Here is a 25,577-nt window from a genome sequence, read left to right as displayed (position 1 = left end):
GATTTTAAGTCACTTTTTTTTTTTACTATAAATATACAAAAAAAAAAAAAATTATCAAAACTGATACAATCTCTTGGTTAGTAAGAAAACACCAAACTGCAGTGAAATCACCAAACCACTGCTACGGGCATCAGTGATTAATTACTTCATGTCATGACTAGACAAATGTTAAAATTTTAACTATGTATAAAAAAGAGCGATACATTTCCAAAGGTATATCAAACTTTTAGTAGTCTCTATGTTGCAAGGGAAAATCTTTAAATAGCAGATAAATATAAAATTATATTAGGAATGCAGAAACTACTGAAGGTGAATTTCATGTGCAAAATGTGTGCTGGCAACAGAGATGATCTGGAAACCACAGCAAGCTTGTCCTCCATCCTAAAATAGATTTGTGAAACTGCATGAAACTCAATTCACCTCTACTTTTTAGAAGAATCTATTAGAAAACTATTTTAAATAAATAAAACTGGCATATCACCTTACAATATGTTTTAAATTATAAAAGAGAAATGTGCTCATCAAGGTACCGATGGGTTTTCCGCACCAACATACCATCTCACAGAGAGTCCAAAGACTTAATAAATACAGGGATAAAGAAGAAAGAGCAGACGTCCTGCTAAACACGCTGCACAGGCGGAGACGCCTCTGCTACACCTGGCTCACGATTTCTGCGTCCTCTGCAACAAACCACTGGAGCGGAGTCCCGTCTGCAGCTCTCTGGAGAACCAGATTCCCAGACCCCTGCAAGCAGAATCAGGTGATCAGAGCTCTCCTTGTCTGTGTTCAAATATATTTATGGTCATTTTGAAAATCGGGGCAGGTGTCACAGCTGATCACATGGTACCAACCTGGTTAAATGGAGGCAGATGAGGCGATGTGGGAGTCTTGAGTCCCAGGGAGCCGTGCTGCTCCCCACAGCCGGGTCGCAACTTTTGGAGCTGATTCCTCTGGTGCCAGGACTTCAGCTCCTCGGACACGATCTCCCTGGGCATCAGCCGGATGGCGTGGTTTGGGTACTCCTTCAGCGAGGGAGTTCGCACCAGCCTGGTGTAAGGCGGCGGGGGCTTCAACATTCTCCTTGGACACGACATTCCCTCCTGCCACTGTCTCTGCTGAGGACTGCATGCCACAGGCGGGGAGGTCACATAGCACTTCCCCGGGTCCAGGTTCTGAGGGGTAAGGGAAGTGCCCTCTGGTGTGGTCCTGACATAGGCAGGGCTGGGCTGGACCTGGCTGGTGTTCTTGTGTGAGCTGAGGACCCCTTTCTTTGCCGATCCAAAGTGGAACCCATAAGGTGGAGGGCAAAGCTTCGGGATCTCCGTGGGTCCGTCCCTGCCAGGTGAGCTGATGTAGGAGGAGGACGAGTGCTCGGAGCTGCTGTCCTCAGAACTGGACTGGTATGGATGCAGCGGAGAGGATTCTGGAGAACGCACAGTGAAGTCAGCTGCACATCGCTGCTGGGGCAGCTGGGCTCGCCCTCGGTTGGTCTCTGAGCTGAGAAGCCCCCGCTCAGCAGACGGCTTACTTTTGGGAAGTCTGAGGAGACAAACCATGTGGAGTCGTCAAATAGTCGTACAGATGTTGCTGTGCTCCCAGTACATTACTGGTTTGATGCGTCAGTGTACCTGAAGGACTGGGAGTACTGTCGGCGTACATGCAGCTCCGGGGTGGAGGGAGCGCTGGTGGAGTGATTGTTACGAAGGGCTGAGTTCTTGAGAAACGGAGAGAGAGGAATTTTGCCGCTGTCGGAGGACACCTGAGGTCCCGCTGGACTACTGGACACAACAAAACAAGGAATGAGTGAGGAATGCACCACTGCTACAAGGAAATGAATGCAGACCAGCAGTCACCAACAGGTGAACAGACATCAGCTGCTGGAGGCTTTCAAGCAGATCTTTCACTCTACAAGTGCACAGGCTCTTATGCACCTCCCTGAACTGTTTTTGCATTTCTTGCTATCAAACATGGCTGAAAGGAAGATGTTGCTGCCCTGCGCCGGTAGAAGTCTTGTGAGGAAACGAAATAATCCTGTGTTTGAGTCTGTAACAGGATCCAGAGGCTTTTAAAATGAAGAGACGGACGTGCCACCATCACCATGAGTTGTTTTAAGCTTCAGCCACTGTGAGAGATGGTCTAGATGAATAAAATGTATTTCTTTGTCATTATATAACTAAATAAATCGTTTACAAAACTCTGGAGTCCCCCCCCCAGTCCAGTTTTGTATTTGATGCACCATCACTCTTGACTCCCACCTGGACCTGCTGCTGCATGTAGACTGAGGTTTTGTTGCCTTCCGGTATGGCTGGTCCAGACTAGATTCCTTCCATGGAGAGTTCTGGATGGGAGAGCGCTCGTGCTCCACCCCAAGCTGACCAGCTGACTGCAGGATCTTCACTGAGAGCTGGAGGGGGTCTGAGAAAGAAGTGTCCAACACTTGAGGAGAGAGGGGGGTGGAGGCATCCACCTCTGTGGATCACCAGAGAGGGAACAGTAAGGATGAGAGGCAGGACTGAGACAAAATACGCTCTCATATCTGTGGGGGGGGGTTCCTATACCACAGTAAGGTGGTGCACACTCACCGTCATCCAGGGCCACCACGTCAGACAGAGAACTGTCATCAGACATGCTCAGATCTGCACACAGAGGTGACACGTTTTGGTTTTTTTTTACAAATAACTATTCAGGCCACATTCATGAGTGCAGTTCACCGTTTGGCCTCAGAGGGGCAGCAGAGTCTCTCACCTTTGTTTGGAGCGGTCGAGGTGTCGATGCAAGGTGAGTTACACTCGCTCTTGATGCGGTGCTGGAACACAGCCTCCTGCAGTTCCTTCACTTTCTTCTCCTCCCTCTTGCACTGCTGCAGGCGACTCTTCTTCTGGGGTTTGCTGATGTTTTCCTCCAGAGAGAGCCTGCGGGCCGCCTCGTAAATCTGCCGCTGAAGAGCCAAGTCGGTTTCCAGCCCTTGCAGCTCAGAATCCTGCAAAGACGTGATAAGATTCAGTTATTCGCCGATGAACTCTAGACTCTGTCACTCACTCACTTTCTTTCACCGCAAACAGGTACCACCCCCTGTGTCCCTTACCTCTTTATCCAGGTAGATTAGACCTTCGTCCAGCTTGAAGGAGGCGCCAATCCTCCGTCTGACACGAGGCGGCTTCTCATCGGGCAGCAGAGGATAATCTGACGGTAGCTTGCCAGTCAGCTCCTGTGATTACAAAAAGGCAATGAGGTCTGATCAGGTGTTTGCACCCTCATTACAGTGGAGGAGGATGTGTGCATGTTAGGTGTTACTCACTGCCTCCCTGATGCAGAGCTTCCTGAGCTCCAGCAGGCAGAGCTCCAGCCGCTCCTCCAGAGACTGGTGCTTCAGTTTCAGGGCTCTGGTGTGGGTGGTCAGGTCCTTCACCGGTGAGGTGGGGCTGTCTGGACCTGCAGATCAGATAAAGCTCATCATCAGCATGCCTTTGATCCACCGAAACAAATATACAAAGGATTATTTCTACTAAATTCATGTCACTGTTTGGTGCTCTTGTCTCAAAGCCAGTAAGTTTTCTTCTAACTGCTTGAAATAAAATCTGTTGTTAATGCAATTTAGAGATTTTCAAGGTTTGTTTTTGGAGATGTTAACTGACGGGTTGGTGAGGTCATCCCTCTATCGAGGGAAACGGCGTTCTTACCAGAGTGTAAGATAATCCCACTGTCAGTGTCGCTAATCTCCTCTTTACTCTCCATGGCCGTCATCTTGACTTGCTGCGCTGAAGTTTTTTGAGGAATACCTGCGGAAATCAAACCGTTCGGAACAATTAATGAAAGTTTGATGGGAACTTAGATGCCGCTGTTGTTTCCCCACCACGTGGCTTCATTCACGCTCGCCTCTGCTGCTGCTTTACTTAACAAAAGTGAATGACTGGCAAGTGTCCTTTCACACACTTATCCATGCAGCCCCCACTCCCCATGCCCCCCCCCCCCCCCCCACGCTCCATCACAATAGAGCCAGGCCCCCATGGTTGACTCGGCACATGTGCGGGGGTTAATCTGAACCGTGGTGCCATGGTGACAGAGCACGGTGTGGCCGGCTCGAGGAGTGTGTCGCCATGAGCCGTGTCAGAGGGCGTTTAAAGAGCCCAGACCCCGAAAAGGAAAGCAGATGGCAGCGGGAATTACCCCCACTCGTGCATAGCACCTGTTCCCCCCACGCACCCCCTCCCTCATCTCCTATTCAACCAGTGTCCAGAGAACCCTCTGGGGGCTTTGAAGTGGAAGAATGTCTCAATGCTGGGCTTGTCCTCGCAGCATCAGATCACAAGGTCCCTGCTGACTCCTGTGCAGCGCTGCCCGTTTCACTAGCGCTCACAAACAGACGAGCACAATTCATGTTTATGGCCCGTTCGGCTCCATTGTTGCGCTCCCCAAACATCTGACTGACAGTAAACAAAAACGTGATGCCGAGAGGGACAGCAGCTGAGAGGGGCAAACAATGGCAACAACAAATTGGAGCTGTGGAGCTGTTTTAGTGAGGGATCGCCTAAGAGAACCTCCCAGTAAATGCTGCCTTCATTTCTTTTTTTAATTTTTTTAGGGTCAGTTAATTCATTCTGGTGCTCACATGTCTGTCACTCTCCCAGAAGAGGCCAGGGAATCACAAGTGATGAGCTTCCCGACTCTAACGTGATTAAAGGATATAATCAGCTGGTCTTGTTTTAATACCACACTCTTCCGCGGCAGCATCTGCGTTCGCGTATCAACAGAAGTCACAGGAGACGTAAAGACTTGAAAACAGGCGCCACATGTGAATGGATGTGTTGCTACGGTCACTGTTGTGTATAATCCTCAGCATCCTCTGTGTTGGCGATTGGTATCAGTCCTTTTCCTGTAGTGACCAGGAAGACACAGAGCCAGTGTGGATGAGAAACTCCTCCAACAGGATATTATTGTGTATCCCGTAGGCCGGAGCCATTCACCACAGCAACTCATGTGAACTGATTCAGCTTAGAGCAGCCGGTCACACAATGAGGCGCAGGCAGCTTGACTCAGTAAAACAACGCGACAACAAAAGCCTTGTATCCACCGAGCGGCCTCAGCATTCTGCTTGCGGGAGCAATATCTGCTGACAGCTCTGCTTCTGGCCCGGCAGCGTTGATATCGAGACAAGGCTGCAGTGAGGGTGCTGCAGAGCTGGCTAACCTCTCGCACACACGCGGCACCGACGGTGCAGCAGCACTCTTAATCTAAAGATGTCACCGGGAATCAGGCCTGGCGATCACAGCGAGGCAGAGTTGAGAGGGATTTACCCACCAACACCCCATTAGTCTCTGAAGACGTTCACAACGTCTGTGGTCTAGGCTGAGCGAGTGGGTGGGAGTTGGCGCTCGGGTAAAACAACAGATCTCACTAGAAGCTGCAGCTTGTTGCCAAGATGTTGTCACTGCTTTCATAAAAACTGGGGAGTGCTGACATTATTCTGCCGGGTAGAGTCAAAGGACAATAGTCTTGTTGATCGAAAGTAGCAGGAGGAATCGCTGCCCAATAGCCGAGTCCCCCCCCCCCCCACACACACACATACACACACTTGAGTGGTGCAGTCACAACCATCGCCGCCGGAGACGAGGATGGGTGTAAGCTCACTGTCCCACCCATCCTCGCTGCCCACCGGACCGTGACACTGTAGCATATACGGAAGTGTGTGTTTATGGTGAGAGATTATGGATGTGGATCCACTGTCTCCCAGACTTCCCCCACCACCCTTTCCCATGAGCCTTTGGGAGCTGTGATCTCCTGGAATGCCGCCACCACCGTGCTCATTACCACTGTGGTCGGCCCTGGAATTACCAACGGGGACCGGCCTCACCAAGGAAACAGCGAGGGATGCCTGAAACCAGACCGAGGCCTGCTGGAAACCTGTAATTAAAATTCTCCACTGAGCGCTGATACTATGGAAGAAACCAAATGACTTTACAGCATGCCTTATTTCAGAGTCTGATGAGAAGCCAAACTCCATTCAGCAGAATAGATCCATTCTCTACACAATATGGGCTACTGGAAAAAAGTGCATCAATGTGGGGGAGCGGCAGGGGAGAAAAATGAGGTGTTGTGTTACAAAGCGCGTCACTGGATCTCAGCCTTGAGGAGCTGAGCTGAGTTTGAACTCCACGGACGGCAGCAGAATGCGGCGGGGAGGCTGCGACAACGCGCCGCTTCCACGGTTATGAGGAAGCGATATCAGAGACAAACAAACACTCAGGGCTTCTCTTGCTAACGGGCTGTGATCGGGGGTCTTGAAGCAGAGACAATGCGGGGGTAATAAGCACCATACTAGCTTGCTCCCAGTCACTGCGGGCCATATGTTGAGCAGACGCACCAGCTCTGCTGCAGCTCTCCACAGCGTAAATACAAAGGCCAGAAGAGATGCGCCATTGTTCTCCGGAGGCTGAAGGGCCGACCGTGGACCACGACACCTCGTCCCTCTGAGTCATCATTCCTCAGGCCTCTGAATGGTCACTGATGGTCATCGGGGGCACTGACAGGATGTAGTTACAGCTTTTCACCCCCCAAGTGCCCACAGTTGACAAAAGAAGGGGGGGGGCTTTAGGGGCATAACAACACCGAGGTGTTGCCTTTAGCACCAGGATGGCGCAACTTTTCAGTCGACATAAGGACTGTTTATTCTGCTGCTGTGGGCGCTGACGTCTGAGCCGCGCCAGACTGCTGCCACTCCAATGTCCCACGTTCTTGCTTGTCTGTGAAAGCAACACGATCGTATTCATGACCGAGTGACGGTGACTCAACACCGTCGTCCACCGCCACGGCTGAGAATTCACTGGTGTCACCAGTGCTCAGTCTGGTGCTCGTGACACTGAGGACTTTAACTCTTCTCCTGCGCATCGGTACAGGAAACGCACGCTTGTGAGGAGGAGAGGAACTCCTGGACGGATGCGTGCCATCGTCTACGATACGCCAGGGTTCATAACACATTTTTGTCAAAATATGTTTTCCGTGATTTTTAAGGCAAATTTTCACAATCATGCATTCTAATAAACATTTCTAGTGTTCACATGTGAAATAAAAATCCATGTCAAGCGTCACCTCAGTATATTTCACTCAAATTAATAACAGGCTGTACAGTTTGATGCGAAATCAGCAAGCAACAAGTGGTTTAAAATCTGACATTTCATTCATCAGAGGGGAAAAACTGCACCCATTCTTTTTTCTCTGTATTTGTGAAGAAAATTTCCACCACTTCTCCAAAACCGTGTGGATTTATTGGTCTCTCCATAACTTCTCCATGACTGGAAATTGCTATTTTCATAACTTTTCCAGGTTTTTTAATGACTGCATTAACTCTGCATGCCATATCACTGATATTTACACGCACGTTTGTACTTTTGGGACTTTTTTTTTTTTTAAACAGAACATTACAGAATGTTCATTTGTTGTCTTTCTTATTTTAAAAAAAAAAATCAATTATAACTTTTCCATGGTTTACAACTGGATACTGCACAGGGTTTATGTTTGCAAGGCTCTAAAGACAGCATGCTGATGGGACTCGTGGCCAAAAATGACAGGGTTTCACATTCTCATTTAAAAATCAAATACAGTAAAATAAAGTTTTAAAACCACGCGGCTGAACTCTGAGGCTGAAAAGGGCAACGACACGAGAAACACATGACAACTTCAATTCCAGAAGTTCCTTACAAGCAAGCAGCAACAAGACCTCTTTGAGTATCAAAATGACTATTGCTTATATATCTGTATAAAAGTAGTATGTTGAAGTTGAGGCCATTATAACTCAATAACGCACTACTGGGTATCTTTATGTATGCATCAAGTTATTTTAAAAGTGGGGAATATATTCAGAACATGTTGGAAGACACGATAGCCAACACTTTCCTTCTGAAACTTGGGGTAGAAAAAAAACTGAGCAGCAGAAAACAGAAATACTCATAATTGAAGTTAAGCTACTTACAAGACGAGTAAAAATATCATGGCTATTTCCAACATCCCAAAAATATATATATATTAAAAAAAACCGACCTGGAAGGAAACATTAGCCTGATATGATAATAATGAAAACAGATACAAACGTTGGAAATATGAGTGGAATAATTTAATGACAAAGTTAGTAAAAAAAAAGGAGAGAGAGAGAGAGCGAGACCTGACATCACACGTCATGTTTCTGGCTGTACTGACGTCGTGCTTCTACCTCCTCGGCGTTTTCAGTTCAAAAGCTTTTTTTTACTGGATAAAATGTGAGTTTTCTTACCTGCTGTGTGTCTCTTCTCTCTCCCCCTCTCACCTCTTCATCTCCGGGGCTCCAGACTTTCTCTGGTCAGAAGTGAGAGAGCCGCTTAGGACATCTGCTCCGGTTAATCCCAACTTTCTCTCTCAGGGGGACGAACTGTACTAATTTGAACTTAGGTACTTAGTCTATAATTAACTTGTTGCCATAGTAACTTGTGACATTTTATTTTAAATTGTAAATTTTCCCGAAGTACACATTTGATCTCCAGGAGATTTTTTTTGTTTAAACGGGGGAAGGTAATAGTTTCACGACGATCCACCCCCGCGCTTTTTTACGGGTGGTTCAGTCCGACGCTGCTGACTCTCCAGACACGCTGGGTTTACAGACACAGCACGCGGCGAGTCTGCTGCGGCTTTTAATTTGGTGGGGAGCACAAAAGAAGAGTGATTAGAAACCAAACAAACAGGAGAAAACAACCCAAACTGCACCGCTCGCCGCGTTCACTCCCCGCCTTCCTCAGACACGGTGGGGAAAAACCGGAACACTTCACTAATCCACGAATAGGCAACTTATACCATACATTTGCTCTTTTGATTGTAGTTTAAAAAATAGGATTATTCCCATTGTACATCCCAACTTGCGCTGAATAAAACTTTCTTTTGCAGTTGGATGATCTGTTATATTTGTTTTTGTTGATTTATTTAATTTTTGGGTTGTTTTTTTTTAATCTTTTATTGTATTTTAGTTCGGCCGGATTCAGAGCATCTGAGCCGCACCTCAGGAGAAATACTCCACTTGCATCATCGTGTCTGCAGCTTGGTAAGGAGCTATTATTAGCGCGTACAATCTAAAGTAGTACGTCTGCTCAGTACTGTTTTGTTTGAAGGACTAATACTTGATAAATGATTTGGGTTTGTGATGGGATTTCTTTTGGTCGCCCTCTGAAATATCAAGCAGCTCTTATTTGCTTTCAACCTGTGGTTCCCTGACTCTGCCAAACCCCTCCAGTGCTTTAACCAGGCCCCTGGGTATTCCTCGCCCATACATCCTGAAAAGCCTCCTCCAGATGGCCTGCTTTCTCCTCTCATCCCGTGAAGGAATGAAAAGATCTGCTAATTAAACAAAGTCCATGTGAAAGAGTGGCGGTGGTGGTGGTGAGAGGGTGGGTCGGTGAAGGGCTGCATGCAAATCAACGACCGGAGGTTTGAACTGTGACCGACAAATCAGGGCATCTCTGCAAACCACAAGACTTTATTTCCACGACACACAGACACACTGGGAACGTTCCCATTCATAACTCTGAGGGATTCACAACGCTTCGCTCACTGATACAAAATAATTTGTTTGACTGACGCGGCCCTTCCACCCAACAGTGGAAGAACAACAATGGAAGTTTGTTTCTTTGTTTCTTTTAAATACACAAAACAATGACAATAAGAAACATATAAAACCTCAGAACAACATCCCTGACACGAACACCCCCTCAGTCTCTGACATTCCCCAACACAGTTCCATATCCGGTCAGCGGTGCTGACGCGTCCGTCGGGCCACCGCGGTGCTGCAGGACGCTTCACTGCTCGGACGTGTGCGTGCGTCTCAGGTTGTCCTTGACGCGGACAAACTCTGGGATCTTCTGCTGGTTCTCCCTCTGCCGGATCTCCTCCTGCTCGTACTAGGGGAACAAAGGATGACTCAGCTGGTCAGTGTCATGTGACCACCTCCGGTCCACACCAGGCGACAGTCTAATAGGTTCCCAATCAAATTTACATCACAAATGGTCAAAAAGTCTTCTTCAGAAAGTTTTTGAATGGAAAAAAACCCCTCTAAATATTGAGACAGAGGCTTTGATGAATTCTGTTTTTTCCAATTGTTTTGGATTACTTAAGTAACTTCACATTTTAGGGGAAACAAAGAGTTCGTAGTTAATCTGTGTTTTTGTGTGCAAGATTAAGAGCAGATGGATTTCGATTCAAAATCTCAGCGACATTTAACATTGAAATTTTAGCTTTGGCCGTCATGAAAGAAGTCAAAGTCAAAAGAGAAAAAAAAGAAAAAAGTCAAAGGGAACTTTATCGTCAAGCTTACCAGGTAACAGTCCTTACACTGAGGGTCGAAGCTGTGTTTCCCCAGAAACTCCGATGTGCAGTATCGATTTGACACATAACATGCAACATACATAATTAACACACCACATACGAATAAATAGTAAAAATAAGAAGTGCTCGGATCCTTGATTTAAGTAAAAATACTTGCACAACGAAGTGGCTCCACTCAAGTACATGTCGTTGATTCAAAATGGTATATAAAAACATATTCTATCTCATCTAATCTGATCTAATATGTCTTTTTTTTTTAGCAAGATTTATTAAATAAATGAAATGTAAAAGAAACCCTCTGCGGGAAAAATGGCCCCTCTGTCTAATATGTTATTACACATTGAATACTAATGCCTCTGCAGAGTTGTACTGCTTTGCTTCGTTGAAGAGAAGAAAATTTTAATTTCTTCATAAGTGGCTGAATGCTGTTTTTCTCAGTCTGAGTCGAACCCCTCCAAAGCGTCACAACATAAATCTGGGGTGTCATCAGATGATGAATGGGATTGGAAAGGAAAAACGTTCTGCTGTACAGTTTCGTTCATTTTTTTTTTGGACTATTCTTGAAATATTGGAACTGTCAACTCTTCTGGGCCTTGAGGACTTATTTAAATGAAACCATCTGAAGAGTTTAGAGGGAGAAAACTGCTGACAACCCATAGAAGTCTGATACAACACAAGAGGACCCGATGAGATACTTCTCGTTACTCACAAGTCGGAGGGACTTGGGAGTCATGGGATTAATGTTTGCAAATCTGATCTTGTTTTTAAAATTAAACTCCGAATGCCGAGTAAACTCAGCGTCAAAAGTCCATTATTTCCCTTTAATATGTGGAGCAGCAGAGGTGTTAAGTGTTTAAAAACTGACAGAATGTTGTTTGATGAAGTGTGTCTGCCAGCGAATGGCCTCTGACCTCCAGCAGCTTCTGTTGTCTCTTGCGAAGCTCCGTCTCCAGGTCGGAGGGCCGGCGCTGGGCCATCTCCTCCCCCCTGTGCAGCTCCAGTCGGCGCTGCTCCAGCACCCGCTTCAGCTCTGGCTTCTCCTCCAGCAGCAGGCCCCTGCACGGCCAGTCAGAGTCACAGCTCAACACAAACACACTCCACCCTGCTCTGACTCACTCCATGACCACATTCACATCAGCGGAGCTCATCTCAGTCTCCGGTACCGTTTATGGCTGAGCAGCAGCTCTCGGTGCAGGTTCTGGTAGCTGGGCGTCTCCACGGAGGAGCCGTTCAGTTTTCTAGGCTGAGCGATGTTGTCACTGCAGTTTGCTGTGGACTGACAGAGTGGCAGCGGCGAGCCAACAGAGGTCACTGAGAAGCACAGACGAGCTCATATTACCGTCTTTTAGTCCTCACATTAAATACATTCGGCTAAAAATAACCTTGAAACAATAAACATTTGAATCTTCGAGTGCCATAAAATGGTAATTGATACTTTCCCCCAAAACTGTGTTTTGCCCTTCAAGTACTCACAAATTAGCTCATGAAGTCTTTTTTTTTTCACCGCCATGTCACTTCTTTGTGACTCCACAATGCAAAAATAGCCAGCCACGTATGTTTAGCTTGAAGCTAAAGGGCAACCGGCTGTTAACGATGGCAAAACGTACTAATTTACAAGCGCATCGTCCGGAATAATCTACGGCTGCTTTATGCAGCTGTAAACTCAGTAACCACCAAACATCTGCGTTTGAGTTTTTAAGGGGAATAAAAAAAAAATTCCAGTTGAGGTGTTAGCGACCAGCTGCCACGTTCAGCTGAATGAACTAGCTAGCTAGCTCGTGCTGGTCACCATAGCATCGAGCTGGCGGCGTTCATGACAAAGTTTGTGGATTACTGAGCGTATTGAGTCTTCTAAAGGAGACGTGGATTATGTCGCATGATGCGCTTGTAAACAGGTGTTTGTGGTTTTGTTTTGTTCTTCCTGTTGTTAGCCGTCAGGCTCGATTAGCCTCAAGCTAAATATGCGTGGCCGGCTCTTTCAGTTTCCTGGACTCACAAAGAAACGACGCGGCAGGGAAAAACTTCCAGACACCTGCTTGAGAGCACTTGAAAGGTGAAGTACACTTTCCAGGGTGATGAATCACTTTAAAGCGCCTCTTACATTGCACTTTCCAACTTGTGAGGCACACAGATAGTTCTTTAGATCGCATACTGGCCCTAAAATCCTCCATTCATGAGGATTTTAATGTTCACTCTGTCAGTCGGTCACTCAATAACAATCATTCAAATTGATAGCTTGGTCTGTTTGGGAGGGATTTATCAAACTTGATAACCCATCAAAAAGCTTAACTAATGGACCATTGGTGTACATCTACCCTGCACTCTGATTTTAAATGTCTGTCTTACTTCTGGAGGAACGCACCTGGATTGTGATGTCCGTAACCTGGTTTCTGTGAGGACACAGAGAGTGAAAGAGGAGTAAAACAGGGAAAAAGCATGTCATTAACTTACAACAAAACTATTTCCCGCTCACATGCCAAAGTAAACAGGTGAAGAAACGCGTCCCAAAACTTGTTTGTGGAAACATGAGTACTTGGATCTTCACCAGATTGGACAGACGGTATAATTAGACGGGAGCTAAACGGGACAGAGTCCAGGTGAGCTGTGACGCAACAGCTCTGTTCGCTCGTCACGATGAGCAGACAGCCAACGTGTTTGGCGAAGAATCACCAGGCTCCTCTTACTCTTCATTCGATATGTAAAAGGTGCTGTTATCAATCTGGTTCGTAACAACAACATGAGACCAGTAAAAACAGGCCTCAGCCACACCCAGTGAAACCAGATAGCCAGGAGAGAAGGGAGCAGATGGTAAACTGGTGGTGTGGCTGTCTATCGTAAACCCCACAGGCGACCATTATGATCCTGTACTTCTCTGTTCTGGACCAGGCCTGAACCCCTGCAGAGAGTCTGAGCTGCAGGATCCTGCTGCAGCACACCAGCTCTGACCTGTCCTGCGCTGTCCCGTCCTGTCCTGTCCTGTCCTGAGGACACAGTCTTCAAGACAGTATTACAAACATGCATGCAGATAAGTGACGGAGGAAAAACCACCTTAAGGTGTCCCTAGGAGGGTCATCAGGATGGCTTCCTATCCTTCTGTAAATATCTTTCTGTTCTGTAAATACCTATTTCTGTTCTCTACTCTCTATTATGCTATCTCTTGCTATCCCGGGACCTGAGTTCAATTTTCGTACCACCAACATGGAAATGTGAGTGGTATGACGATAAAGATCCTTGAAGCCTTGAATCCTTGAATCCTAGACTCCCTGGAGCTCTGCTGGAGGGATGAACACCATCTTCTAAGATACCATCCCCTCATTTGGTGTTCGTGATGATAGTGCAGAGCGAAACCTGCCATTTGGTGGAGATCTGGTGACACTGAGCGTCGTAACGTGTGATCCGCAGCATTTCCCTACTCCTCAAAGTGTTCAGTAACCCTGCTATGATGGTCCGCTGTTCCCAGAGCCTGTGAACGGCACATTCAGGTCTTCTCTTGATCACGCGAATCCGCAAGATCATCGTTCCAAACAAGCTTCCCGTACGGAGGCACATAGTTTCCTCTGTGTGATGAACATTTGCAGAACTATAAGTTTACCCAGGTGACTCTTACGTCCTGTCTTAGCAGGACCACATGCTGACCTTGTTTGTCTCGAGACACAAGTACAGGTGAAAGAAAAAAAAACAAACTCAAACTCACTTTTTTTGTATTTGACACCTCCATGGCAGGATGGCGGAGGTCCACTCTCTCTGTCCGGCAATTCCTTTTTCTACTTCATGGCGAGAAGAATCACACCTCCTCACATCGCCTCTCTGCTGTCTGTCTCTTTGCAGCCTCCACTTCCAGCATTGTTGTCGTTGACGTGGGATCCTCAGACTCAATGTGCCTCCCAGCACTCGTCAACGCCGGTTGTAGACGCTCAAATCTCGTTACGCCATTCAAGATTACCTCACAACCCCCACAGGGGGGATGCTAGATTAGTTAATTGCTGCAGACACAAATGCAGCTTAAAACCAATCTAGCATGGTACTACTGCCAGTCCACTCCTCCACCTGCAGGGCCGTCAGTACACACAGAGACAACAAAGACTTTCAGGATAAGCAGCAAATGTATATATTAACTAATTATCCATTCTTAAACTGTACAATCCATCTGTGCAGCAGGCATGAATTCACTTACACGTTGTACAGTGACGGTCCCTAAAGCCCCGGCACTGGCTTTGTTTGTTTGTCTGATTTCAGTGGTCAATAGCACATTGTTGCATACATGAATAAAAAAAAGACGGTGGTTATGATGCTCAGATGAAAACAATTTGGATTTTTTTTGTCCCTGGTTTGACTTTAATGGATAAAAAAACCAATAAAAAAGATAACTTTTATGAATGAAAAACAGTAAAAAAAACAAAACAAACAAAAACATGTATGGAAGCTCAGAAAGCCTTTTTTTTACAGCTATTATCTCATGGAAACACGTCAGTTGATCTCGTTATCTCAACGTTATAACGTCGTTATAACGTCGTCTTAAGATAACAAGATAATTATGCTGTTTTAGCGCAAACAAGGTTCATGGGTGAAAATCAAAATTTTATATTTCTAAAGGTGCGAAGCATTGTACAGCGGCACGCGTGCGTATATGTGCCATCTTTGGATCTAATTCTCCGTACGATAGAAGTCACTTCACCCCTCGATAATTACAATGTGATTTCAATTTCTTTCTGACACAAGAGGTCGCTGTAGTCCCATTGTCTATTTCCCATAATGCCATGCGATTTGGCTTTATATACAACCTGAACGTAGTGGGATTTTGAGTGGCTTGCGTGATTGTGTGCGAAAGTGAGAGAGTGAAAGAGGCGCGTGTCTGGGTGAGGGAATGTGGCGTGTAAGTAAGTAAGTAAGTAAGTGAGTGAGTGTCTACGTTAAAACCTACACACTGATCTTATTTGATCTGGTCGGAGTGTGGCTCTGTTCCGGCAAGAAATGATAGGAAAACTGCCCGCTAGCCTCCGCGGCGATGATCAGCAGGCGAGAGATGAACTTCCAGGGCCTCCACGCTTCGAGCTGTGGTCAGAGGTGATGAATTGATCAGATATACAAGTTCTGGGTGTGTTTGGGTTCAACCCAAACTTCACGAAGGACAATGAGTAAAGAGGCGATTCTGATCTAACCACAATAAGCTTGGAGCCCTGTACGGAGGATGTGTCTTCTGAAGATTTTAATGCTTCTTTTATTTAGCTTTAAAACGACGCTTTAGTATGATATTTTTCTTCAACTGTAATTTCGGAAACGCATTCTGGGCGCCAACCTCTGGTTGAAAAGCTAACCGAGTTGTAAGAGCTAGCTAAAAATGCTACCAACAATGGGGCGAGGGTCACTTCGAACGCGGAACGTCACAACGAGCCTCCAAACCCGGAGAAGGATCTATTGTGAATGCAGGAAAGTATTTTTAAGTAAAATGGCGTTTTTTTCAGTATTTATTTGATGTGACAAACACCTGGATACTGGTCATGCGGAATTCTACTTTGTTTCTGCTACGTCTTCTTCTCAAGTTTTGGAAACCAGGTTAATGGCGCACTACCGCCACCCACTGCCCGAGTGGGGAACTTTGTACAATCTCCCAGCGACTCTAAATCAAACCAGATTTATCAAGTAGACTGTATACCCCCCCCCCCCAAAAAAAAATATTGCCAGTTAGTAGCTATAAATCAATAGCACTGTTAATGAGTTCATTTCTCATGTAGTTATATCAGTAAAAACAGTTGTGCAATGATAATAAAGTTTGTTTTTTCTTCATTGGAATCACTCACTGTCTTGTTATTTTTTATTTGTACAGATATATTAGCCGCCATTGTCTGTTTTAATTTACAGGTACAACCTTTCCTGATTTAAATGAGACAAAATATTGTACAGCTTTAGTCTATATTATCCGGCAGTGTAGTCCTCCAGTTGAGCATTTATGTTTCAATTCAGGAGTGATGAGCGAGCTGAAGCTTGTAAAAAGTATTAAACGTCAGGGTCACTCAGTGTGCTTCAGACAATTGAAGTCAGTTAAGTACTAATAGGCCAATGTACATGTATCAGTGAACATTACACTGATATAATCAAGTTAAGTACAGAGTTTTACTCCCTGGAGTGAGAAAATCTCTCTTGATAGATACTATCCACGAGCTGTAGTTAGCGCGATCCGTAGTATCGCGATAACACACTATGCGCAACGTCACTTCCTTGCCCATGTGAGCACTCTTGTCCAATCGGTTGTCAGTTACGACTCAGCAAAGCGCGCGAGCGAAAGCGGTAGAATGTGCGTGTAGGGTTTTTTTTTCTTCCTCGCTGAGCTCACCGTTGGTGTTGTTGCTCGCCATGTCGGAGCCCAGGAAAAAACAGCGGCTCAGTCATGAAAGCCGGAACGCTGGCTCACAAACTAGTAGCAACACAGCCGGCATGTTCCCGGACAGTCAGCCCGAAGTTGCCGGGGCAGATGAGCGTTTTGTTGAGGGATCAATACTGCGCATCACCATGCAAAACTTCCTGTAAGTTCCTCCTCGTCAACTGTCAAATAATCCAACGTCTCTAGAACGAAACGCAGGCTCTTAGAGACTACGAGAGACCCGTGACAACTCGACAGCTAAGCTAGCACACACAACCAGAAACACAGTAGCTTCAGAGGTCATGGATGATTTGACCTCTGTCGTTCATCTTTCAGTTGAGAGTCAGCACCCTGTAACCTCGCTACCGCCATTAAGACGGCTCCCATCAGGAGGAGTCGAGTCGACCTAAATGTCAGGATTTCGTGGAAGTGAAGTTAGACAGTTGGAGTCTGATATCCTGCAGTTGAGTCTGCCTCATCGAGACAGATGATATTCAGACTTGAATGGAATGATGTACAAGTGCTGATTCACATGCATTGTCCCTCCGGAAGGTGTTCCTATGTGCATACAGGCGTTTTTTTTACTATGTATAAAGGAAATCCTGTCCATATTACTTACGGAGTGACAGTTTGAGGCTTGACCAGATAAGCAAGTCAAGTATTGCCCTACTAAATAGACCTTAATGAATATTCAGATACTCCTCAGAACAACGTAGCACCAGTAGCAGAAACTACTCACACATCATTATGTTAGAACACCAGTCTGCCCTGGGGCAGCCCGTGTGGGGGACACTGGTTGACAGGAAGCTTGAACTTGTCCAACCAGATGAGGACCATCCTTGAAGGAGTCTCTGTGTCCCAGAAAAGGCAAGAGGACCTAAAGTGAATCCATCTGAACGACCTTCAAAATAACGTTACCGTGCATGCATATCCAAACATGGAGGCATTTAAATTGATTTGACATTGAACAGCGTTTTTTATACAGTAGTGTCAATACCTTTACAAAAAGGCATTTTTAATACAAGTCTTTTTTTTGTAATTTCTAGAAATCCTCTTCTGCTATAAACATGAAATGTCCTCCTTGTGCTCTGGCAGGACCTATGACTACTCTGTTGTGTATCCTGGCCCCAACCTGAACATGATCGTGGGAGCGAATGGAACTGGCAAGTCGAGTATCGTGTGCGCCATCTGCTTGGGTCTGGCTGGGAAGACCGCTCTCTTGGGCCGAGGGGACAAGGTAAGCTTCAAAGCAGCCCAGCCCCCTGTAGTTTGACCTGTGGGTTTGGATTTCACGCACACTTTATAAGATGACGTCCTTCAGCTCTGAAGATCCCCACACACTTGTCAGCCTTATGATTTTATTATTTTCATGACAGCTGACAAATAAACTAGGATTCTGATGATGAGTAATGATGATGTAGTGATTCTTTTGTTTGGTAGGTTGGGCTTTACGTGAAACGTGGATGCAACAATGGATTTGTGGAGATCGAACTGTAAGTTTTGTGATGCGGTATTTCTGGAAAAACGTCAGTCTAATAGTAAATAGTGACAGAAATGTCGAACTTGTTAACTGAACTTTGGGATATGGATTTGCAGCATGTATCCTATTGATTGTCCTTTCAGGTACAAGGGTGGTGGTCATAATGTAGTCATCAAGAGAGAGATCCATGTGGAGAACAATCAGTCTCAGTGGACGCTGAATGGAAGACAGTGTAGCCAGAAAACCGTGGAAGAAGAGGTCAAGGCTCTACGCATTCAAGTCAGCAACCTTTGCCAGTTTCTGCCTCAGGTATGTTTTTGTCACAGCAAAACCAGTTGCACGTGTGATGTTGTAACAGTCGCCTCTGTCATAAAAAGCCCCTCTAAGAACTTGTCTTCCTGCTTCCTGTTGCCGTGGCTGGTTTGTCCCGACAGGAAAAAGTGGGCGAATTTGCCAAGATGTCCAAAATTGAGTTGTTGGAGGCAACTGAGAAGTCTGTGGGACCACCAGAGATGTACGAGTACCACTGTGAGCTCAAAAACTTCCGCAACAAAGAACGAGACCTGGAGGTAAAGATGTGGCTCATGAGGACGTGTAGACCTGAGAGGCAGCTTGTTCACCCTGAGCCTCATGGTGGCTCAACAGATAGTTGAACTTTTTATTCTCTGTTGGAGGAAAGCTGAGCTCTGGGTTATCAGTGTTGCTGGTGGCTTGTTTCAGAGTGTTGTGAAAGAGAGGGCCAGCTTCCTGGAGAAGGCCAAGCAGAGGAACGAGAGGAACAAGCACGATGTGAAACGTTACTATGAAAAGAAGAGGCATCTGGATGTGATCGAGTTGCTCGCGAAGAAGAAACCGTGGGTGGTGAGTGTTTGAGATGAACCTTCGTGGACCCACAAAGGCAGTGTGAAGACTTCTCTGCTTCCTTCTGGTGATAGGAGTATGAGACCACCCGTAAAGAGCTTGCCGATGTGAAGAAGGAGCGGGAGGAGGTGAAAATGCAGCTCACCGCTCTGAAGGAGGCCCAAGCACCCATGCTGAAGAAGATTCAGCAGATTGAGAACCAGCTGAAGCCCTCTGAAACTCAGATGAAGGCTAAGGTGAGAACTCTTCCTGAGCAAATGCTGTTCGTCTGATAGTTCTGCTGCAGCGCCCGCCAACCTGGTGCTCACGATCGCCTGGATGGTCCTCCAGGTGATTAATCAGATTAATTTCACGAGTGACCCATAAGAGAAATCACAACGTTACTCCAGAAACCAGGCGTGGGTCAGGTGTGCTGGCAGCTGCTGGAGAGGTTAGCATAGATGCTGCCTTAGCAACAGCGTTGTCACAACTAGAAAGTAAATATTTCTTGAAAGAAGAGCAAAGAACGCGCCTGAAGGATTTCCTCGATTGACAAGAAACTTTTGCATCTCTCCTGACTGGCTTTCAGTGGGAGTCACAGAGTTGGTGGATGTGAACGGTTGAAGTTAGCCTGCGATTGACAGATGGTTCATCCAATCACTTTCCTCGTGTTTTTTCAGTGCCTCTACCCATTTCCAAACATTTCCTATGAGTGACTTCTCAAATGGTTTTATGAAAACTTTTTTAATCCATCATCTTTGACTTATATGTTGTCAAGATGAGCTCATTGTTTTTCAGACTGCTGCCATCAAAGAAGCTTCTCTGAAGTGCAAACAGAAACAAGATCAGTTGGACCGCAAACACAAAGAGGTGAGGGGCCAGTTTATCAAAGTGGGGAATCTCAGTTCCTTCCTTCTACTTACGTACGTGTGTGAAAACATGACACCATAAATCTGGAAGCCCACAGTGACTCACTAAGTGGTTCTGTTTATTGCTCTGTTGGTGCAAACTGTTAGTACTTCTCTCCTAAACTGTCACGCACTCATAGCTTTGTACCAAGCGACTGATGGTGTTGTCTTCATCTGTTGCTGTCATCACTGTAAAAGTCAACTCTCTTTGTTCCTCTCTCTAGATTGAGGACATTAAACAATCACTGAAACTGAAGCAAATGGAGGCGGAAGACCAAAAGAAACGGATCAGCAATACCAAGCGCGCCATTGAGGACTTGAGAGTGGAGCTTGCCAAAGTTGGCGACCAATCAGATGTGATACCGCGTATCAATGCTGTCAATGCAGAGCTACGGCGTATCCAGGAGGACAGGGCAAAGATCCAAGGGGAGAAAGCTGACCTGTGCAGGGAGAGGGACAATCTCCACGCAGACTCCAGAAGTGAGTTTTTCAGAAACAATGACCACACAGGAGAGTCCAGACAACTCAACAATGGTTCACGCGCATCACTTTGAGGATTTTTTTTTTTGTTACCAGAGTTGGAGAAAAAGCTCAATGACATGAACAACATGATGAACGCCAAAGAAGACAAGCTGCGGGGACGCCACCGGGACACACACACGGCGCTGCAGTGGCTGAGGCGGAACAGACAACTCTTCGCTGGAAATGTCCATGAGCCCATAATGCTTGTGGTGAGTTGGACTAACCAGGGAGGTCCTCGAGTCCATGTAGCAAGTTGACGAAAGGAGAAGCAGAACGAAACTGGGGGTTGGCTTTGATCATTTGACTCTTCTTTTTTCTCCTAACATGTATTCTTTCTCTTCTGTCTCCTCAGATCAATGTGAGAGAACGAAGCTTCGCTAAGTATTTGGAGAACCACATTTCATTCCATGACCTGCGGGCGTTCGTCTTCCAGAGGAGAGATGACATGGAAAGATTCATGACTGAGGTCAGGGTGCTTCGCTTTGTGTTCGTCACAGGGACTCGGGTTGGAGGGAGATTGCATCACGTTTTAGTGTGTAGGATCGAAGGAAAATCTTCAGCAGCTTGGAGGTCCCGCATGATGCAGCATCGCTGTTCAGGCCCTCAAACTTTATTCAGTGCAAAATGCCAAGCGACGTTGTCACCTGCTGCCTCCATTGAGGATTGCTGCGACTTTATGGTAGCGAGTTGATGCTGAAACGACTGCATCTTGTTATCATTTAGCGCAGTTGAAAATCTACTGTGTTGTGTCTCTGCAAAAAGATGAGGAAACAACCTTTTTAAAATGTGAGTTTCCTGAATGGAGTTCAGTATGGGGTGCTGTCATCGGTCACTCCGCTCTCTTCCTTCGTGAATGTGTCTTAGTGTAAATTCTGAGGAGGCGTTGGTGGTGGTTGTGACGGTTAGTTTCACCAGTCGTGGTCTAAACTAGAAGTCTGTTGTGCAAATGCATTCAAACTTTCTTGTATGACAACACCAACAGCAGGTGAACACGGCAGACGGCGCAGGTGGCTTGTTCAAATACTTTACAACTGGCGAAGTTTCAAACAAGTAATGACTAAAGAAACAAGTAGGAGCAAACTCAAATGTGGAGGTGCTGGTTTGTCCAATGGGGGCTGCTGTAGATGGAAGATGGCCTGCTGTCTACGCATGTGGGAAGGGCTCATTAAAAGCCAACAAACCCCAATAAAAATGTAGTAGAGAATGTTCTATCTAGTTTCTTCTAACGGCCGAACACAGCTTCCATATGGTTAATGTCAAGACACTGAGGAACGTCAGTGCTTTCTACAGAGAAAAAAATCAAGTTTCTAACCTGTCAGATAAAGACCTGTGCTCTGATCTCTCCTGGCCTGCAGGTCCGAGACAGGATGAACCTGAAGGTGAACTCCATTTCTGCTCCGGCGGAGTCGTGGTCTAAACAGGAGCCAACACAAAAGATTGATTCTTTGAGGTGAGAGCAGATCTACATCTACATACATCATTTTGAATTAAAACAATCACTTTTATCTGTTGGTTGTTTCATTTGCTCACATTGTGTTTGCAGGCGTTTCGGCTTCTTCTCCTACCTACGTGAGATGTTTGATGCACCTGATGAAGTGATGAGTTACCTCTGTCAGCAGTACAAAGTGCACAACGTCCCTGTGGGCAACGAGAAAACCAAAGCCATGATTAAAACGGTAGGTTTCTAAATGTCCCAGAACGGAACGGCAGAGCTGGAGTGGCATCATGTGACTCATGTTGCAGGTGATTGAGGAGCCCTACCTGAAGGTACTGTACACCTCAGAGGAGAGGTACACGGTGAAGAGGTCTCTTTACTCCAACAAGATAAGCACCAGCAACAACACCCTGCACCCGTCCCAGTACCTCACCATCACCGTGGATGCTGAAGAGAAACGGATGCGGGAGGAGCAGGCGAAGGTGAGGGAGGGACACATGAAGCACAATTCGACCTTCCGTCCTTCAGTTCCCTCGTGTTGTTAATCATCTATCACGCATTCTTTGTTTGTCTTCATAGTTTTGATATCTTTCAGCAAAAAGATTTGAAGAACGGAAGTTTTCATTAATTCACTTCCTAGCTGTGTCCTGAGGCTAACAGTAACTCATTGTCTGTGCGAGCAGGCTTGTCAGAACAGGCTACAAGCCATTGATGAGCGGATGAAGACCCTCCAGAAGGACTCCGCCGCTCTGGATCGGCGCGACAATGAACTTTTGTCAGAGAAAAAGACATTGTCTGAATTAAAGGGCAAAAAAAGACAACTGGAGCAGAAGATCAGTACCAAACAGGACAGGTAGCTCTGTATTCTGAAGTCAACAATGTCTTACAGACCTGACTATTGGACTTTTCTGACAATTATGGATGTATCGGTCTCACTCCCTCTGTCCGTCTGTCCAGCCTGAGGCAGATGGAGCAGAATATCATTGACATGACGGAGATCGAAAGGGAAACTAAAGAGAAAATTGCAGCTGTCAATTTTCAAAAGGTGTCAATAGTTGCTGCGTTCATGGCCCAAATGAAGGTAGGATATGTGACGTGCAGCCAACATGTGTATGATTACATCTATTGAATGGCCTCTTGCCATTAAACTCTGGATTTTTTTTCAAACTTGTGCTGAACTCTGAGACATTAGGAAAGTAACGGCCGCTGTAGATGGAAAACGTGATGATAAATATTGAGAGAGCATTTACTCACAGATGTTACAGTTGTAGTTTTTCCCCGTTTTGCTATGAAAGAGCCGAACTCCCCTCACACTGGCGCTCTGCGTTCTTTTCTGTATGTCATTGCGTGACATTCTGTGGAACTTAATGCTCCTCGTATCTCGTGTCTGTAGCTGAGAGCCAAACTGACCATGGAGAAGGTGCACCTGGCGTTGGAGATGGTGGGGCTGACTGCCGAGAAGACCAAGCTGGACAGTGACTGTCGGGAAGGTGCCTCTGAACTGAAGAGTGCTGACGTAAGCGTTTCACATTAGCAGGGTTCTCTCTCCGTGTCGGCCCATGACAGGAACTCATTGCATCCGTGTTTCTACAGCAACGGTGCAGCCATCTGGATCAGAGGAGAATCCAGCTGAGAGAACAAGGCAAAGACTTGCTGAAGAGGGCGAAGTCGATTTGTGGGATTTCGGCTGACGGGATGCTAACAGAAGACCTGCGTAATGTCGGTGTTGAGCGGAACGCCAGCTGCTTCCTCTGTATCACTTGTCTTGCGGTTTAGAACACAAAACCCTGGAAACAAGGTTCTTATAGTATGGTTCTTGTCTGATGTTCACGCAGGCTTTCAGCAAGCTGCCAGACACGCTGGACGAGATCGACGCCATGTTGAACGAGGAGCGCTCCAGAGTCGAGTGCTTCACTGGCCTCAGTGAGAGTGTAAGACGACTGTAGGGCTTTTCCATCATCGCCTCACGTGATTGACTGTTATTGATTGATTGTGGTTGTCGCCATAATTCTCTCTTCTTCTAAGGTTGTTGATGAGTACAACAAGAGAGAACAAGAAATCAAACATCTGGAGAAAGAGCTGGAGGAGAAGATCAGCGCCCTGTCCGCCTACAGACAGAACATGTCCCAGGTATGTTTGGATCAGATGAGTGACCATTCTGTTTCATGAGGGAATGTTGAAGTGTGTGTGCGTGTGTGTGCGTGCGTGTGCCCTACAGGCCAAGGAGCGCTGGCTGCACCCTCTGAAGCAGCTGGTGGAACAGATCAACGACAAGTTCAGTGCTTTCTTTCGCTCCATGCAGTGTGCAGGAGAGGTGGACCTGCACTTCGATAACGAGGTAAATGCACAAGCATTGGGTTTTCAAGGTTAGCGGTTAAACAGGTCTGTATAATTTCTGCTATAAATATTGTCACCATTCCGTGGTTATGTCACTGGGACCACCACAGGAGACTGCAGTTGAGCGTTCATACCCAGGAAATCACATTAATGACGCATAAAGGACCCATGTGATGAACTGGTAACACAAATGGTCCAGAGTCTGAATGAGCTTTCACCTGGTCCACCACAGGAGGAATATGACAAGTACGGGATCCGCATCCGGGTGAAGTTTCACAACAGCAGTACGCTGCACGAGCTGACGGCCCATCATCAGAGCGGGGGAGAGCGCAGCGTCTCCACGATGCTCTACCTCATGGCCCTGCAGGAGCTGAACCGCTGCCCCTTCAGAGTGGTGGATGAGATCAACCAGGTAGCGTCAGACTTGTTTTGCTAGCAGCCCCCCCCCCCCCTCCCGGCTCTGTGTGTCCCTGAGACGACTTCTCTCTCCCCTGTAGGGAATGGATCCCATCAATGAGAGAAGAGTCTTTGACATCGTGGTCAGCACAGCCTGCAAAGAGACGACGTCCCAGTACTTCTTCATCACCCCCAAAGTGAGTGTTGGCCCCCTGAAGGTCTGCGCCTGCTTCATTGTCGAGTCTGACTCGACTGATGTTCCTGAATATGTTCTCCTGTTGTGTTCAGCTGCTGCAGAATCTTCAGTACGCCGAGGAGATGACCGTTCTCTGCGTCCATAACGGCACCCACATGCTTCCCCCCAACCAATGGGACGAGAGAAACTTCATCAGACGGTGCCTGCGCAAAAAGGCCCGGGCGTGAACCCAGCAGGAGTCATTCGGGGACACAGCTTCACCCCTCATGAAGAAGAACTCCTGTTGCTCAGTTCCTGACAAAGAAAAGTACTTGAGGCTCTGTGGACCAGAACTTTTATTTTTGGGGTATTTTTAAGTACCATAACTAGCAACAGCACACAGAGGAGATGAAAGAGGAAACGGAGAAAACGAGAACTGTGTTTCAAACAGAAACTGTTGAATCTCATGGTTTTAATGCCTTCGATGAAAACGGCATCGGGTTTGTTGTTCATCATTTGCACTTTTTTTTTTTCTATCGAAAACTGGTCACAACTCTGATATCGCAAAACGTGTTATTTCTTTGAGGAACAGTTGTTCACATTTATATGTTAATAAAATATTATATTTTTCTGCTCTTACTGGGGTGTAAGCTTTACTTTGAGTCACCAGATGTTTGACAGGCATGTGAGCAGATGTTGCCACGTACAAAACACACCTGTTGTTTTCATCCCGCATAGCGCAGGTGAAAACATCAATGTGAAAAATTACATGGGGGGGGGGGGGGGTA

At 46.4% G+C, this 25,577-nt stretch overlaps 3 protein-coding genes and 1 non-coding gene across 7 annotated transcripts; 2 read left to right on the top strand and 2 right to left on the bottom strand.

Moving 5' to 3' along the window:
- Window positions 1–20: 20 nt before the first annotated feature.
- inavaa (innate immunity activator a) lies at window positions 21–9,319 on the bottom strand. 2 transcript variants are annotated; one of them, XM_086214675.1, is made up of 10 exons: window positions 8,264–9,319; window positions 3,681–3,779; window positions 3,299–3,432; window positions 3,086–3,208; window positions 2,746–2,980; window positions 2,583–2,636; window positions 2,256–2,469; window positions 1,629–1,778; window positions 852–1,539; window positions 21–744 (listed from the first exon to the last, which is right to left on the bottom strand). In XM_086214675.1, the coding sequence occupies exons 2-10, from the start codon at window positions 3,742–3,744 to the stop codon at window positions 652–654; spliced, it is 1,755 nt and encodes a 584-aa protein (XP_086070801.1). In that variant the 5' UTR covers window positions 3,745–3,779; window positions 8,264–9,319; the 3' UTR covers window positions 21–651. The 2 variants fall into 2 exon arrangements, with proteins under 2 accessions (XP_086070801.1, XP_086070802.1); XM_086214676.1 differs by having other exon boundaries at window positions 1,629–1,775.
- Window positions 9,320–9,504: 185 nt separating this feature from the next.
- Window positions 9,505–14,350, bottom strand: LOC147256561 (protein FAM107B). 2 transcript variants are annotated; one of them, XM_086214677.1, is made up of 5 exons: window positions 14,033–14,330; window positions 12,701–12,728; window positions 11,502–11,649; window positions 11,250–11,394; window positions 9,505–9,914 (listed from the first exon to the last, which is right to left on the bottom strand). In XM_086214677.1, the coding sequence occupies exons 1-5, from the start codon at window positions 14,054–14,056 to the stop codon at window positions 9,813–9,815; spliced, it is 447 nt and encodes a 148-aa protein (XP_086070803.1). In that variant the 5' UTR covers window positions 14,057–14,330; the 3' UTR covers window positions 9,505–9,812. The 2 variants fall into 2 exon arrangements, 1 of the variants encoding a protein (XP_086070803.1); XR_015117934.1 differs by having other exon boundaries at window positions 9,801–9,914; window positions 10,328–11,394; window positions 14,033–14,350.
- Window positions 14,351–15,124: 774 nt separating this feature from the next.
- Window positions 15,125–15,496, top strand: LOC147256560 (small Cajal body-specific RNA 2). The gene has a single exon (XR_015117961.1).
- A 1,097-nt stretch (window positions 15,497–16,593) lies between these two features.
- On the top strand, window positions 16,594–25,428 carry smc5 (structural maintenance of chromosomes 5). 2 transcript variants are annotated; one of them, XM_086214673.1, is made up of 24 exons: window positions 16,594–16,859; window positions 17,792–17,933; window positions 18,137–18,189; window positions 18,320–18,485; window positions 18,611–18,745; window positions 18,897–19,037; window positions 19,112–19,273; window positions 19,815–19,886; window positions 20,149–20,404; window positions 20,501–20,655; window positions 20,799–20,912; window positions 21,802–21,896; window positions 21,990–22,122; window positions 22,190–22,363; window positions 22,565–22,734; window positions 22,839–22,962; window positions 23,275–23,397; window positions 23,475–23,600; window positions 23,717–23,812; window positions 23,907–24,011; window positions 24,100–24,219; window positions 24,451–24,630; window positions 24,716–24,811; window positions 24,903–25,428. In XM_086214673.1, exons 1-24 carry the CDS (start codon window positions 16,690–16,692, stop codon window positions 25,035–25,037), a joined length of 3,243 nt encoding a protein of 1,080 aa, XP_086070799.1. In that variant the 5' UTR covers window positions 16,594–16,689; the 3' UTR covers window positions 25,038–25,428. The 2 variants fall into 2 exon arrangements, with proteins under 2 accessions (XP_086070799.1, XP_086070800.1); XM_086214674.1 differs by lacking the exon at window positions 16,594–16,859 and adding an exon at window positions 16,931–17,563.
- The last annotated feature ends 149 nt before the right edge of the window (window positions 25,429–25,577 follow it).

The sequence above is a fragment of the Aulostomus chinensis genome, chromosome 9 (assembly GCF_037954235.1).
Source record: "Aulostomus chinensis isolate RoL2024-O1b breed Wild chromosome 9, RoL_Achi_v1.0, whole genome shotgun sequence".
NCBI lineage: Eukaryota > Metazoa > Chordata > Actinopteri > Syngnathiformes > Aulostomidae > Aulostomus > Aulostomus chinensis.
Note: the sequence above shows the minus strand (reverse complement) of the source record. Positions and strands in the feature narration are given on the sequence as shown.

Excerpts from the sequence above, each read along its gene's own strand:
- inavaa (XM_086214675.1), bottom strand. The coding sequence starts at position 3,744 with ATGACGGCCATGGAGAGTAAAGAGGAGATTAGCGACACTGACAGTGGG. Across the intron at positions 2,637-2,745 it reads CTCGACCGCTCCAAACAAAG|ATCTGAGCATGTCTGATGAC; the intron begins GTGAGAGACTCT and ends CTCTGTGTGCAG. Across the intron at positions 745-851 it reads ATCTGCCTCCATTTAACCAG|GGGTCTGGGAATCTGGTTCT; the intron begins GTTGGTACCATG and ends TTCTGCTTGCAG.
- smc5 (XM_086214673.1), top strand. The coding sequence starts at position 16,690 with ATGTCGGAGCCCAGGAAAAAACAGCGGCTCAGTCATGAAAGCCGGAAC. Across the intron at positions 20,913-21,801 it reads TGGAAAGATTCATGACTGAG|GTCCGAGACAGGATGAACCT; the intron begins GTCAGGGTGCTT and ends CCTGGCCTGCAG. Across the intron at positions 24,812-24,902 it reads ACTTCTTCATCACCCCCAAA|CTGCTGCAGAATCTTCAGTA; the intron begins GTGAGTGTTGGC and ends TGTTGTGTTCAG.
- LOC147256561 (XM_086214677.1), bottom strand. The coding sequence starts at position 14,056 with ATGGAGGTGTCAAATACAAAAAAA. Across the intron at positions 12,729-14,032 it reads AGGTGTCAAATACAAAAAAA|AAACCAGGTTACGGACATCA; the intron begins GTGAGTTTGAGT and ends GTGTCCTCACAG. Across the intron at positions 9,915-11,249 it reads GACAACAGAAGCTGCTGGAG|TACGAGCAGGAGGAGATCCG; the intron begins GTCAGAGGCCAT and ends TTGTTCCCCTAG.